At 37.9% G+C, this 16,819-nt stretch overlaps 2 protein-coding genes across 2 annotated transcripts in view; one reads left to right on the top strand and one right to left on the bottom strand.

The window, feature by feature from the left end:
• Positions 1 to 16,819, top strand: part of syndig1 (synapse differentiation inducing 1) — a 41,763-nt gene that overhangs the window by 7,675 nt on the left and 17,269 nt on the right. The window contains exon 3 of the mRNA XM_082154655.1: positions 6,389 to 6,526. Within this exon, the coding sequence (XP_082010781.1) occupies positions 6,389 to 6,526 (138 nt within the window). The remainder of the gene's footprint in view (positions 1 to 6,388; positions 6,527 to 16,819) is intronic.
• Positions 1 to 16,819, bottom strand: part of LOC309487106 (serine/threonine-protein kinase pim-2-like) — an 89,550-nt gene that overhangs the window by 64,677 nt on the left and 8,054 nt on the right. The window lies entirely within an intron of this gene.

The following is a 16,819-nucleotide window of genomic DNA, read 5'->3' as shown; positions in this document are numbered from 1 at the left end:
AATGCATAAATGTTTTTAATGTTTTAAAAATCAAACATTGAATAATTATATATGGAACGATTTTAAAATCGAAAAGATACTTTAAATATGAAACTTAAACCGCCAGTAGGTGGCGGCAAGTCACTGTTAATGAGTGAGTCATTTATGCAACAGATTTGTTCAAACGACTGATCATTTCAGGAACGAAGCATTTGACTTTCTTATGAGTGAGTCATTGAATCATTAATTCAACCAGTTTATTCAAAAGGACTGATTCATTCAGTAACGAAACTCAGCTGTGTTGTTCAAAGACGCAAAACAGTTCTGCTGTGGCTTTGTTTAGAACTATTTCCGTCTGCGAAATAGAGCAAAAACAGGCAATATTGTGTCTAAAATGTAAGTCACTTAATATTTACTTCTTGTTTATTAAACTGCGGTAAATCACATTTGCAATAGTGTTGATATTTGGAAAACGGCACTCTTTGTGTGATTGCTTGACTATCAAATGATATAGATATAGCCTAAAAGACAAATGCTCATGCAGGGGCATTTTTACTGCATTTTAATAGAGTAAATCAAGATTTAATAAATTTAATAGAGCCTCTCAAGGCGTGTTTTGTTTGTTTTTTGCAAAATGAGGGACATACTCGATAATGTCAGATTGCACATCGATACAACAACAATTATTATTGACGATATATCATACACCCTAGGTAAGAGGCATGACATTTTCACAACACAATGGTCCAGCCCACCAATTAGAGCACATTGCGTTTTATCGGAAGGAGGGGCTTCATAGAGACAGGAACTAAACGGAGCGTTACTGACAGGCTGAGAAAAGAGGTGCTGCAATAATGTAAAATATGTGAAAAAGAATGTGTTTTTTTGTACATTCAAGCATGAAAACATATTCTAGTAAACCCCAAAAACTAAATCAAGGGCATAGGTCACCTTTAATAAAGGCCATTCATTGATCATAATGAAAATAATGATCTGCATCTGCCAGAATTTTAATTTGAATTAAAATCTGAACACTCATTGTATGAAAAAGAGCTGTTTGAAGGTTAAAGACACTCTATCTCTTTTGGGTATTCCATAATCGGCTAATCAAAAATCTAATTTATGTAGAGATTAATCAGTCTATGAAATGTGGGAAATGAAAATCTGATTGCATTGTCCTGAAAAAAACATCACATCATACAGCACAGGACAGCTTGCACAGCCACTACGATGACTCATGTAACACTTTCCCTTATTGCTTTCACGAGTGCATTTTGAGGAGAAGGAATACTTTTTTTTACCTGCAGAGATAACTCTATCATGCCTCTTTCATAATCGCAGCCTTTAGAATATGCTCTGGCCTTTTTGAAATTCAAATTGGAATCAAATTAATGGAACACTTGACATTCCTATTATGCAGACACACTTCTCAATCTGTTGCACCATTACGTCCTCGCACACGTTGCTTCATATGACACGCTGTTTGGAAGAAGATGTGCCAGGTTATGGGAGCAACTTGCCACTTCACAGCTAAAGCCAATTTGAGCAAATGAGATCTTGCAAGATGTGTACTGAAGTTTATCAATGAGGCTGGACTGGAAGTTGGCAACTGTTCATCCTACATTATTTGCATAATTAGAAATATGGTGTACCCAGGTGATGCAATCAAATGAATATTAAATTCCATTTGTCATTTAATTTCAACACTCTGCCTCATATTAGGAACTACAGTTGAAATTTAGCTTTTAGCTAATACTATTATAATAGAGCATGAATTGTCCCTATATGAATAAATGCATATTATGGTATAAATACACTTCTGATGATTCACAGGGGTTAAGGAACATGCTTTGTGTTCCACAAATATGACAAAAAACCTTTTTGTGTCAGAATCTCACAAAAAAAATTCCCATTTCACACCAAAATTAATTGGAAATAGCTAATTATTTTATTGACTCCCATCCCATCACTTTAATAGAGTCATTTAAATGTTTAATTTTGCTTGTCTTATGTGCGAAGAAAAAACATTTGGCCAAATGCATAAAATAAAAGTTGTAATGCTACGATTAACTCTCATTAAATCAGGTAGGCCTCTTGGGAAACATTACATCACACACAGTACTGTAATCTGAAACGAACTGCTCTGACAGACAGGTTGAGGATCCAAACGCAGCTTTTATTGGCACAATCCAGAATTGTAATCCATAAAACAGGCAAATTGATCAGATACAGTGCAAATAATCCAGACAATAAACCACAGGGCAGAAAACAAAGGCAAACAGGGAAATCCAGGACAACATGCATCCAGGATACAAGGCGCTTGTCTGAAGTTTAAAATCATTGGTTACCCGTAAGCCAATCACATACCGTTTGGTTATGACGTGTGTTATGTGCATGCTCAGCCGCATCTAACGTCCACTGTAAACACATGTATGATGCGAAAACAAAACCATCGAGCGAAATACCGGAGTGAACATGGCTGTGAACGACTTTTGCAGATTATGTGAAGTAAATCTACGCATCCACGGTACAATCAGCATCTACGTCACGGCTCTCAGCCCGCCCTCTGTTCGCTGATTGGCTGGCTGTTTTCAGGCCGGAGGAAAACTGATAGACAGGTCGCTATCTCAGACTGAGTACAGAAGCGAACTGAAATTGAGCGGAAGTACGAAGTCTGACGTAGTCAGGCTACTCAGAACATACAAGACTCTGCAAAGAATGAATGAGGCCCCGTTTACACGAAGGGAAGACGCAGATATTTCCCTGCGGTTTGGACTCTCATTTACACGAAAACCCTGTTTTTATCACAGAAAACGGTTATTTCTAAAAACTCCGGCCAAAGTGGAGATTTCTGATAACGCCGGTTATGTGTTGCCGTGTCAACTGGGAGAAACAGGGTTTTAAGTTCTCAAACGTCACATTATGCACCAGAAAATGCTTAACGTCATGTGAGCGCCCTAGGAAGTCGCTTGTGTTATTCGTTGTTGTTGATTCTGAGGATTCTGATTGGCTTGCATGGCTTTATCGTTCTCCCTACACTGCCGTTATTATTGCCGTTGCTATGTTATTATTGAATTTTTTCTCTAAATACCTGGCTATGTGTAAATGTGGCCTAAATACACCAGGTTTATATAGGCAAACATAAATGAGATCATGAAAAACAGGTGGTAGTAATCAGAACATGAGTCCAGGCAATGGGTTATGGGAAATGTAGTTCATAAAGTGGTGGCAATGGCCTAGGGAGGAGGGCCCTCTGGTGGAGATCAAGGGCACTCCAGCTGGATGTGACAGTAATCAGTGTTTATTAAAAATTGTTATATATAAAGAAGCTCTGGGTTTGCTATGCTTGTTTGTAGGTGATTATATGTCAATGTGATTATTTGTGATTATATATCGTTATAACTATAATAATAATCATTTTAAAGTGCAACAGTAAAATTACAATGCTTTTATTTATGGCTGTCTTAATTTTAATTTTCTTTTTTCAAATGGTAAACCACCTATTTTGGCAGAAAACAAAATCATTTTTTTTGGAACATTGCATTGCTTACTATAAATGATTTAACTGTGCACAGGTTTTTTTTAATTTCTTTTAAGTCTTTACTATTAATTTATTTGCATATTTTGGAGCCTTGGTGTGTCGACTTTTTTTTGTTTTTGTTTTCTGTTTCTTTTCTAACCCTGAGCATAATTTTGCTGGTGATGTGCGTGCTTTGGTCTTGTTTTGCCAATATTCAAAAAAAGCTCAGTTCTCCAAATCTTAAAAATCAAGCTAGACCTTCTTCTTTAAGACTATGAAGATCCGCAATATGGGCATTATTTAGGCATTAGTTTTATCTGTAAAAGATCTTAGGTCAGTGTAGCATCTAATAATGTCACATTTCGGGATTAGGAGACAAAATGGTTTAAGAATTAAGGAGTAAACTAGCAGCAGAGTAGAATTCATGTAAATCCAATGCGAGTGTAGTTTGGCTGATGTAGTCGCACCCATCTTCCTTCAGACTGTGTGAGGGCAGTTCACTCAGCCCCGGATCTGTTAACATATGCAGAGGGCATTTTGGTGCAAATTGGTCACAAGAGAACCAGGTTGTGCAAGCTGTTTATGCCCTTGTGCGTAGTAAATAAGGTGAAAAAGGAAACATCCATCTACACACCATTGACACATTCAAGCTGTGATTAATACCAAGAACATGTCACCCAGTGTTGTGGCCTTGAGTTTCTGTTAGGGCTGTGTATCACAAAGAATCTGGTGATACGATACGTTTCACGATACAGGGATTATGATACGATATATTGAGATATTTTGCAATTCTGTAGAAAGGCGATATATTGTGATATTTCTTTTTTTTAGGAAGTAGATCTAAAAAAAACAACAACAAAAAAATCATAAAGTACACACCACCATATGCATAAAACCTGAGCGAAAAAAAAACTATTATTTAATCCAAACAATAGAATCTGCATTTGCAGGATTATTTAGGTATATATATATATAGTTAAAAAAAAAAAAGTTTACATTACAGATAGTGCATAGTTCACTTTATATTTAATACTGTAAAGTTGCTTACTTTAAAGCAATCTATTGTATAAAGCACTATATAAATAAACGTGGCGTGACTGGAGTGCTGAATTGCAGAGCTTGTGCAAACATATCCACATCGCAATGATCAAATGCTTTCTTAATTGTTTTCTCACAACAGTTTTGCTGTTATCTAAACGCATCTAAACGCTCAGCAGCACGGAGGGCGTGGGGTACAAGGTCAGGGAGGACAAAGAAGAAGTCCTGTTGTTTGCACCGTATTGGCCCAGCCGGACTTGGTTCTTGGAGCTCATGTTCCTAAAACATTCCCTCTCTGGCGGATCCCTCTAAGGAAGAACCTCCTTTCTCAGGGCCAAGGCACAATTTGTGCACACTGTACGATGGATCGGTGACAGGAGGTTTCACACCGCTTGACTTTACAACTTCTGTCTGGTCCGCAAACTACGTTTCACAACCAAACACACACGAGAAGTCATAAGGAAATAACGCGATAATAAATATGAGACTGGAGTTCTCGCGCAAGACTGAAATTGTTATTAAAAATGATAGCCTGCAAGAAGATTGCGATCCAAATTGTCTGTGCCCTGATTTGCTGCGAAAAGGAGAAAAAACTAACAAACAGATTATGCTGGAGGAAATGGTTGGGGAGACGAGGGGAGCAAGGATTGTGTGTTCTGCAAAGAGAGTTGGGGGTAAATAAATAATTTTGCAATGTGCTGCTGTTGCTGCTGGTCAAGCAAATGTTTGTGCTTTGTTTCTGTTTGATATAATTGTAAATATATCTATTAAAATACTGATATTCTGGTCTATAACTCCTCCCCGAACATCCCGCTGCCCTATATCTTGCCCTCTCATTGGCTGTAGGTCATCGCCAATGTAGTTTTCAGTCAGAACACATTCACACGGCAGGATTTTGAATCGCAGACAGGTCCAAATATTTAGCATGCCAAATATCTCACGTGCGTCGGCGACTCGTTGCCGATTCTCTCAGATCGCGTCTTTGATAATTCACACTGCATGATTGTCACTCACGTGAACGAGCACCGATTTGCCTATGATTCTGGGCATTTGTCGGCTATCTCCCAAAACCTGCCGGCGAGTGAAAATCGGGCCTAAAATCGTTCAGTGTGAACTCGGCATTAGAGGTGTCAGCAGGTCGGACCCTCACCCTACGTGCCCAAACTTCCCCTTTTAGGGATCAAGTGGTGAACTTGCAAGCCCTGCCTTGAGACAAGGCCTTAGCATTGCTGTGTCCAGTACGTGACACCTTTTTTGAGACATTTTTAAATGTAGCTTACCGTATCCAAACCGATATTGAATAAAATTGAATCGAGATCAGAATTTAATTGAATCACAAGCTTGTGATCCGAAATCAGATTGTGAAATTTGTTATAATACCCAGGCCTAATTCTTTTCAGGAATTCAAATTCAAGTTTTAGCCTATCTTTAAAACAATTCTTTAGAAATGTTTTTGAAAAGACAAAATTAGAAGAAGCAGTTATGAAAAATTGTATTCTTAAGAGTTTTTCATGAATCCGTTCACTGAACTTCTGTTTTATTGAGACGAAGTATTTGAAAAAGAAGCCACTTTTTATTTGGGATAATGTACCGTTGAACTGTGTTCAAAAAGAACAGGTACATTAAGCAAGTAGTAGGGTCGATTTTAACCTTATGCTATAAAAGTCCTCCACATGCAAAATGTGTTACGATACTGTTGGTGGGCCCTTGCCTATCTTAGCCTTGTTAGCATTATTACTCCTCTTTTTTGGTCTTATTTTTCCCTGAAAAGGACAGATGTGAAATGGAGAGAGTTTGATGAAAAGCCTCTTTGTCATCTGATTCATTCAGTGTTTTGTGTGTTTTCTGCAGAGTGAGTACTCAAGTGACTCAGAGAGTGAAGACAATTTCCTCCTGATGCCTCCGAGGGACCACCTGGGCCTCAGTGTTTTCTCCATGCTCTGCTGTTTCTGGCCCCTGGGGATTGCAGCTTTCTACCTGTCTCATGAGGTGAGAAGTTCTCAACAAATAACTAATATGCCAACATAAATGCCAAGAATTGTTACATTTCTTAATAATAATAAAAAGCCCATCTATTCACTTAAAATAAAGGTTCCAAAAGCAACAAGAGGATTTGAATTAAGGATAACTATAAAGATCTAGTTCTAAAAATCGTTCTAAATTTAAAAGAATAGTCCACACCACAACTATAACGATGACGGCACACAGGAACGATATTGTTGAAAGCCCTTTTTTATGAATTTTTTGTTTCTCCAGCTGATGAACGATAAAAACATTGACAGCCAATCAGAATCCACCTGACCTTAAAGAGCTCGAGGATTTAAAGCGGCATATAACAAAACTGCAGTGTGTGCTTAGAATAAACAGGTGTGGATGCTAATATTTTATTGCTTAGATGCTAATATGTGGAGTCATTTTGTTATAGTTATCTTTATAGTTATCCTTCTTTGTGTGGAACAGGTCTTTTCAGTCATTTTACAATGGTATTAAATTATGATTTTAGTGTCCAACTTTTTTTGAGAAGTTGTAAGCCAGGTAATATTGCTTTTTGTGCACTTTTCTTCCTGTGTGAATGCACACTCAAAACATTTGCATTTGTTGTACTTCATTTTTTAATTGCTATGAATTTATATAATAATGATAATAATAATTTTATATTTATTATCAATCCTTCAGATTAGAGTTTTATTGATACGTTCACCATACTTGTCCCATATTATGCTGGATGCTCCTGTGCTTTGGAAACAAAGACTTAGGGCACTACTCTGTTTAGCAGCTAAAACTCACAGCGCACACTGCAGGGTAAAGCCAGTCGTTATATGTTACACTTGAAACATTTGAAAACAAATATCCATTTATGTAGTCTGATGTATGCTGCAGGGCAGAAGATGGAGAATTCCCCGGGTTTGCCACATTGTTTCATAAAGGTGAATATAGTATGCTGCAGTGTCAGATGTATTTATAGCTTACCGCAATGCTCTTGAGAGGAGAGAGATTGCTTACAGAAAGTGTGCTGAGAGAGGGAGAGGTCATTCGCCTCTGGTGGGAAACGTACCGAGAAGTGGTAATTGCAGTATTTTCACGCATTCCCCTTCTTATTAAATGCTTATTTCAAAGCATTAATTCATAACAGGAAAATGATGGATATGTGTAGTGTTCATCTCCCTTTGTTTATGGGTGAAAAACATTTCACCCCAAAATGAAAAGGAAAAAAGAAAGCGAAAAATAAGCCTATTTCTTGCTTTTTGACATTATTTTTAAGAATATTCTTAAACATGACAGTATTAAAAAACGGTATAACTAATACTATAAATGATGTATAAATATTTTACAATTACAATCATTATGTTTTTGCATTTTCTTCCACAACAATATTGTCACGATGTTAAAATATCTTAAAGTGTCCTGTTTACAATAGGTTTACATGCATCCAAGGTTACTTAAATTTCCTCATAATATACATTGCAGCATCACTTAATTTCTCATAATGTCTGGAACAGTTTGATCAAGTATTTAGTCTCTCTAAACCCTTCCTTTCCTCAAGCCTACTCTGCTCTTGATTGTCTGATTGGTCTACCGCTTCCAGTGCGTGTCGGAAATGAAATGAATTTCAGCTCCGGATCTTCCTCAGCACTTGATATACAGTGAAGCGAACAGTAACAATGGCATCGATTTTACCGTATCAATTCCAGCCTAATCTTTTTTAAATGCATGCATAGTGGATTTGTTTTCACAGCAGAAAATGGTGTCCATTCCAACACAAACTAACCTCTTCCAGGCCGTTTGAGGGTCAAAGTTGTTGTTCACATTGTTCACAGGCAGCCAATGAAGACCAAAATCTGGCAATATGCAAGTTTGTTACAAACTTACATAGGTGTAACACTGGGTGCTCTAGAGATAAAAAAAGAGTAGGATCCAAGTGCAGTATTAGTGGTTTATTAATAAAATTACACAAGTAATCCATACAAAGGCCAAACAGAGTAAACCAAGACACTGGGAAAGGCAGGCAAAAACAGAACAGAAAGAACAACACCAGAACAACACCAAGAACATGGGAAAACACCGGTTTAAATGGTTTATGGTTTATGGTAAATGGTTTAAATACACAAGATAACAAGGGGCTAACACAGGACTAACCAAGGTTGCTACTAAACACAGGAAGTGAGAACAGAAACATTTCCACCACACTGGAACAATAGGAACAAAAAAACTTAAACTTAAAAGTCCTTTAACACAAGACAGGAATCATGACAGAGCGGATTTCAGACAGGAGGGATTGGGAGCAGAACGTGGGAGGGATGGAGGGCCAGGCCAGTGTGGTGGAAATGGAGACTGAGAAGGATCAGAAAGCCAAGGCGAAGCCGGCAAGGCAGAGCTGACAGGGCTGAAGACCATCTCAGCAGAACAGGCGGATCTGGAGACCACAAAGACGGGGCAGGCATACCTGGTGTTGATCACGGCGGAGCTGGTGAAGCAGAAGACCAAGACCACTACGATGGAGCAGAAGACCAGACGCCCACCATGGCGGAGCAGGCGGAACTGTAACAGAGAGCACATAGAGGTTACAAATGGCCATAACAGGAAGCACAGAGGGTTCAGAGAAGGCCTCCTTCGTTGTGTCAAGGCAGAGAGAGAGAGTTCAGGGAACATCTCCGCCGCCTCGAGAGGATCAGTAATGGTTGCCGCCTCTTTCAGAGGGTCCTCAGTGTTCGCCGCCACCTCGAGAGGAGCAGTAGAAGTGTATTCAGCTCAAATACACAAGATGGCGGCTGCCATTACAGGAAACACAGCTGATGGTGGTAGGACCTCTTGGGCCACTGGACCTGGGACCACCATACATGGAAGTGCGTGGACCACCGGACTCGTGACCACCGAACTTGGATGCACTGAATCCCTCAGACTTGTGACCACCGGACTTGGAAGCCCCGAGGTGGGCCAAGTTCCGCGTGATTAATTGTCATGGAAACTAACTAGGGTTGCTATGGAGACTAACAAGGGTAACTATAGAAACAAACAAGGCACAAAGCAAACAGGAACTAAACACAGGAAGTAAACACAGAAACCATATGAACAGAAAAGACTTAAAAGTCCTTAAACACAAGACAGGAGTCATGACAGGAAGTAAGACTGAAATTAGTGATTACTTTTTTTTTTTTAGGCAGTTCAGAATTGATTATTTCTTTTGGGAGACAAAAACTCCATTTATCTGCACTTTGATCTTTGAAACTGTAGACCTTTTACATTCACAAACATGTATATTACACACTACAAGAAAGGTAATATCTGAAAAGCATAATAAAGGCACTTTAATGTTCCTCAAACAGACCTCATTTTCTTAAAGAAAAACATAATTTCTATTGATTTTGGACTGAAATATGTCCTGAACATGTGCTTGATGGGTTTTGCGAGGGTCATTATGTGTTTAAACTTTCAGTGTTCTCATCTGATGCTGACTTTAAAAGCAGTTTATGGCCCCATCTCTCTCTCTCTCTTTTGCTCTGTTTTTCTCTTTCATGCGATACATCACGACTCAACACCCACAGCTCTCTAATTCTGTGTCTGAAAAAATAAAAATCCTTTCTCAGCCTAGTTCTTAAAATCTAAGCCTACACCATAATCAATTTACTGCAATCCTTCTACAATCCATGTCAACAGATTCACATTATTTTGGAATGTTTTGTCATGTAAAAATATCACAACAAAATGTTGTCAAAATGTTATTGTGCACTAAGTAGAAATATCAGAATAAATATATAAATATCTGTGTTAAAAGATGCTATACAGAGTAGGTTGTTAGTGAGAACATGTTAGACACATTCAATTATGCTTCAATTTTGTGAATGCATTAAAATAAAATGAATTGGTTCAATAGCATTCTGTATCAACCACACCAGTGCTCGAAGTGGGGCGGTACTCACCGGTACGCAGTACCGGCACTTCTGCATTTTACTCAAAAGCGTACCCGCACTTTTTCTTGCGTACCGCTACTTCTCGCATGCTCTACCACTGACAAAAAAAGCGTCAGTGTCACGCCCATTTCACATATACTCCGTTTGCAATGCGTATGCGGTGCTTATTTTTTTCCCGCACCCATATTAACAGGTTAGAGCTTTCACACTGTACGCGGATGCGGTCCGGCAATGCGTTCCAGGAGCGGTGCGTATACAGCAGTGCAACGATCGGTCTATTTTCGCTGTGCTGCACGCGCTGAATTAAAGTGACAGCGCATGGTTCGTGGTCAAAATTAACACAGAATATGAAATGAAAATATAATAATCTCACTATAAATGCATTTAATTAAATAAAATGTAGTAATCTCACCATAAATGTATTTTTAGACTTGCAGACGAGTAGTTCCGTTTTTACACACACACGCACGCACACACACACGACTTATTTAAATACACTTATGTTGTTAATAAATAAGTGTATTATCACAATCGTCACAATGTTACCATTGGGGATATTTTGGGGATATTTAATTTAATTTTATCAATCAATAAATTCCACTAGAAACAAACCTTGTTGTATTATTTTACTTTAATACTGTGAAGCTGCTTTGATACAATCTGTATTGTGAAAAGCGCTATACAAATATACTTGACTTGACTTAATAAATATCAATAAATTGTTGTTGTACCAGCAATATCTCCAAGTTTTGTTTTTCACTGTACAAATCTCAAATGTCATGATTACTTGCCAATGCAAGAGAGTACCGGCACCTTTTTCCCCCCACTTCAAGCACTGAACCACACAGTAACATTATTTCTGTCTTACAATAATTCAAATGATCACAGAAGTACTGGGATAAGAGTTTATAGTTCGGATATAAACACGGATGTCTACAGTTATCTATAGATTAAATAATTTTGGAGCAACCTTCATACTTAAATCATCTATTGAAAGTAACTTGACGCTTCAAATAAAGATTGTATCAATTACATTGTTACACCAGTAAGTGGCGACAAGTAACTGTTAAAAAATGTATTTGTCATTGAATCATTTATTGAAGAGATTTGTTCAAAAAACCTCGATTCATCAGTCTTTATGAGTGAGTCATTGGGCCCTATCTTCCACCCAGCGCAATTGACTTTGTACACCGACGCATGTATCATTCCTATTTTGCACCCGCGCACAGCGGACTTTTCGCTCCACAGACGCACGTCGGTAAATTAGGAAATTAACTTGCGCTCCCGGGGGCGGTTCAGCGAAAAGAGGAGGCGTGTTCCGGCGCAAACGTTCCCTGATGCTATTTTGCAGGTTTAGAAAACAATTCCGCCACTGACCAGGAAAAACCTAGACTAAAGTCAGTGGCGCGTTGCGCATGTTATTCATATGCTATTTTAAGGGCGCATGCTTGGCCATAATCAATGTAGCGTGTGCACAACACGCATACACTTTGCTTATCTCATCTACACACAGATGCAGCAGTTTTCATTTTTAGAAAACCATAGACATTATTACAAGGAAAAATATTAACACACGAGGGAAATCATTGTTGTGTCCATGAAGATGTGAAAAAATAGGCATAAATCTAGCTTACACATTTACCCAAATTTTTATACGCCTGTTTAACCGAAGCTTATTTGGGTGGGTTTCTCCCATCGCCATACAATGTCACTTCTCTGTGTTTTTTTTCGGCCCTGACGAGAACGTCGGTCTCCTCGGCTGTGAACCGCTCCTGGCGTGCGCCTGGCAAATCCGCCGTTATAATATCAATCCGCCATGGAACAAGCGCGCCTGCTCTTGAAGGGAATGAGAGATGTCACTCTGATTGGTTTATTTCACGTTACGCCCAAACCACACCTATGAATAATTAAGCTACTTCAGACCAACCCATTTTAGATTTGTGTCGGGCGCAAGAGTAATTTATCCCGCCGGTATAATAGCAACAGCGCCCAAGACCCGCCCACAAAGTTACTTGCGTTTCAGATTGTTAAAATAGGGCCCATTGAATCATTAATTCAAACAGATTTGTAAAAAAAATTCGAAATAATTTAATGTTATTAAATAGACTGCAGCAATTAACATTTTGTTAGAACTACTGTTAAATTACATCTTATTTTGTTTAGTTGTCTATTCAGGATCGTGGGAGAATCATGATTCTCAGTTTATTTAGAAGTGTGCAACTCTAATTTATAAACACAAACTCTTGGCTATAAAAAGATATTAAACATTTTCATTGTTTTTCCCCCCAAAATGGATCATTTAAAGCAAAAAAGTTTAACACAGCATTTGTAACCACACAGCACATTTTGTCACACTATATGTGCTAACTTGCAAAGAAAATGTACAAAAATATCAAAGCAGTTAAGGCCAATGAATAATGTAATTAATAAACTGTATAAAATGCCAACGTATACAATGGACAACTTAACCTGACCTAACAATTCTGAAAAAGCTTTCCGTTAAAACCTCATTATACAGTTTAGTACTCTTGTCTAAATGTAGACTGAATGTAGTTTTTTTTTTTTACTGAAATGACAAAAATATGATATTGGAGTTCACAAAAACATAAAAATTATTCATACCATTCCTAATAATAGTACATTTTTTGCATCAACCTTATGTATCTTGTGTGGCAACTAGCCCTGGCCTCGCCTTTATGATTTTCTCTCTCTCTGCTATAGACTCCAGGTGTACCTAAAGAAAATGTTTAAACTGCACTTTTTACAGCAATTAAAATTTAACATCATTAATTTGAATTCAGAATTGTGTGTGTGTGTTGAAGGCTCAGTGTAATACAGTCTGAATGGTCATGTATTATACATCTAGTGTTGCTCCAGGACCTTTCATCTTCTCAGTGAGTTTGGCGAGAAGCTAATGGATGGCCGATATGAAAGTCATCCGCCAGTGGGATATTCTGTGTGAATGAACCAGGCGTGATGTGCCTTGAGGGAGGCCGAAGCTGCCTCTTTGAACAGCTCTTTTTTTCTATTCTCTTTCAGCGGCATCATTTTTAAAAGGTTATTGCTGTCTGCTGATATAATTGCATAGAGATGTAATCAGATATCTAAATAATTAGAAGGAACTACAAGTCATATTAACTAAGAATGAATAATGACCACTGATAGCATCCTTTTATTTTCATGTGTTGTCTGCAATGTTTTAGCTCTCAGTTCACTTATGAATATCAGGTGCAAACACTACAAAAATGTAGTGCTTAATACACTTTGCATGGCACAATGTCCCATGTTGCACGTTGTTCTGAGTGCTAGATTGTGGAGGATACCTTACTTTACTGAGATTTTACAGCTCCAGCACTGTGATCCAGTCTCCTAAATCTGAAAGAACACTCGTCTGCACCACGCATCTGGACATGTTGTGAACACCCATTTTTTTAGCCATTATTTCTAAACCATGAACCAAAACAACCAGGTTTTTTATTATTGGATTTTCGTCAGCATTATGGGTAGTGTGGTTGTAACCCTAGAATTTTACTATTAAATGTTTTTTTTTAGTTTTTTTTTTTATAGATTAAGCCAAAATTACACTGGCTTCAGGTAGGTCTGTCTAAAAAGTTTAATTAATTAATTACACACCCTGATGTCGTTTCAAACCCGTAAGACTTTCATTCATCTTCGGAACACAAATGAAGATATCTTTGATGAAATCTGAGAGATTTCTGTCCCTCCATTGACCGCTACAGCTACCACTTTGATGCTTCAAAAAGTTCATAAAGAGATCGTAAAACTAATCCAAATGAATTGAGCGGTTTAGACTTTATATGATGAACAGATTGAATTTAGGCTTTTATTCACATTTCACGAGTTCACACTTGCATATAATTAAATCGAGTAAAGGATATGCGTATTTGGCGTGCTGTCCGAGGGGAATTTGGCCCGAACCCAGAGTACTCCCCCCATCCCAGGTTGGGATAGGACTAGTAAGTGAGGAGATGGAGTGGTGGAGGGATGCTGGAAAACTGTCATAGAACAGCAGTAAATCTGCTGTATATATACAACCTGATGCTAATTGAGTTGACTGGATGAGCTCCTCCCACGATAATTAGGTTAATTATCTGAACGTACTGTACTTCTCCCGAACTTTGTTAATAAAACATCACATAAACATTCATGAATTCACACATCAGTTGTGATAAATGGAAGCTCAAGCATGTTCGCTTGAAGTGCGAGAACCAATGAGGTTCATTCTCGTGTTACGCAGCACATTTGAGCTTCAGCAAAAACCAATAAGGTTCATTCTCGTGTTACGCAGCACGTTTGAGCTTCTGCAAGAACCAGTGAGGTTCATTCTCGTGTTACTCAGAACATTTGAACTTCTGCAAGAACCAATGAGGTTCATTCTCGTGTTACGAAGCAAGTTCGAGCATCAGCAAGAGCCAATGAGTTTCATTCTCATGTTACGCAGCACGTTTGAGCTTCTCAAGAACCAATGAGGTTTATTCTTGTAATACGAGAAACAGCATGTTTGAGCTTCTGTTTATGTTCACTGATCAATATTTAAATGTGAATAATAGGCTAAATTAAATCTGATCATCATAAAAAGTGATCATGTCTCTTCAGAAAATTTGGACTAAACCGCTGAATTCATATGGTTTAGTTTTACAATCTCTTTATGTTCTTTTTGTAGCGTCAAAGTGGTAGTTGCTGAGACTGTCAATGGAGGGACAGAAATCTCTCATATTTAATCAAAAAGATCTTCATTTGTGTTTCGAAGATGTACGAAAGTCTTACGGGTTTGTAAGCTTACACTTTCATTTTTGGGTGAACTATCTCTTTAAGTCACAGAACTGGACTAAGTTTCTTAGAAATATGTCTAGGCTTGTTGTTTGATAATTCTCCAAATATTTTTCTATTTTTTTCAGTTGGGGAGAGTTCTGCTCAGAGACCCCTAAAATTTTTTTTGTTTGTTTGTCATTTACTATTCATCTCTTCTCAATAATCATGCTTTCAAACAATGCACAAATTATAATTGTTTTGTGTGGGTTTGTGGTTTTATATCATTGCTTACTAATTGCATCTGTGTATTGGGGGATTCATTTTTATCTTTTCTATTTAAGTTACCCAGTGATTGCCTCCATGTAAATTTCCATGTTTTTCACCAAAGCAAGTAATTAATTCTGAATTTTAAAATGGTTTTATATTGAGATAACATTTTTATGGATTTTAATGTAGAATTAAATCACAAATCTTATCACATTTGGGCCTTATGACATGCTAAACAATAAGATGTAGTATGATTTCCAACAGTTTGTGTGTAAAAAAGGGGAAACATTTGATTAAATTATAATATTTAGTAAATAAAAAATAAATTGAATTGTTACGGTTATGAATTTGTAGTAGCCATTAGACTCCATCATGATCCTTACACATTTCCATATTTACCACCAGCGCCTCTCATGCAAGTCAAGTCACATTTATTTATATAGCACTTTTTACAATACAGATTGTTTCAAAGCAGCTTTACAGTGATAACAGGAAAATAATGCAAAAAAGTTTGTTTCCAGAAGAAAATAATGTCAGTCCAGCTTAAATAAGTTCAGTGATGTTTCATTTTTGTTTTAATTTTTTTTATTAATTTATATATATTTAGCTGCTATGGCGTAAACCGTGATGTCATCGTCCGGCTCAGTTCAGTTCTTGTATAATAGTGTCAATGCAGGCAGATCAATATTATTGTTGAATATTAAATTAAATGTTAAATTTAATGTCCCCAACTAAGCAAGCCAAGCCAACGGCAACAAATGGGGGGACAGTTCTCCTCTGGCCAATGAACGAACAGTGTATGATTATGAATCAAGCAGCATTATAGGTCAGAAGTCAGATTGGTTTGGAACAATCAGAATATTTATCCAGTTCCATCTGGTTGAAGATCGGAGTCACGCCGGTATGGAGACGAGTTTGTTGAGGATCAGTGCCGATGGCTGTCGTGTCGATGAGGCCTTCACAGGGCTGATGAGGCTGACCCTTGAGGAAGGCGTTGTGGTCGTGTCTAGGTGCAGGTCCACCATCTGATCTGGATACGGCCCAGATCCGGCTGACTACATCATGCGTTGTGGTCGTATCTAGTCGAAAAATAAGCAGATCTAGACGTTTTTAAGGCTTTTACACAATCGTGCTCTCTCACCACGAAATTTGAAACATTTCTAGTTTTGTTTTCTTCCAGTTGCGCTCCATTTTTCTGGCTGCTGTCTTAAGGGCCAGAGTGTGCTCGTTGTACCACGGTGTTGGACTATTTTCTTTAATCTTCTTTAAGCGCAAAGGAGCAACTGTGTCTAAAGTGCTGGAAAAGAGAGTCAAAAGTCGAGTGAATGCTGTT

Source organism: Leuciscus leuciscus (genome assembly GCF_965113295.1).
Source record: "Leuciscus leuciscus genome assembly, chromosome: 22".
In the NCBI taxonomy this organism is placed as follows: Eukaryota; Metazoa; Chordata; class Actinopteri; order Cypriniformes; family Leuciscidae; genus Leuciscus; species Leuciscus leuciscus.
Note: the sequence above shows the minus strand (reverse complement) of the source record. Positions and strands in the feature narration are given on the sequence as shown.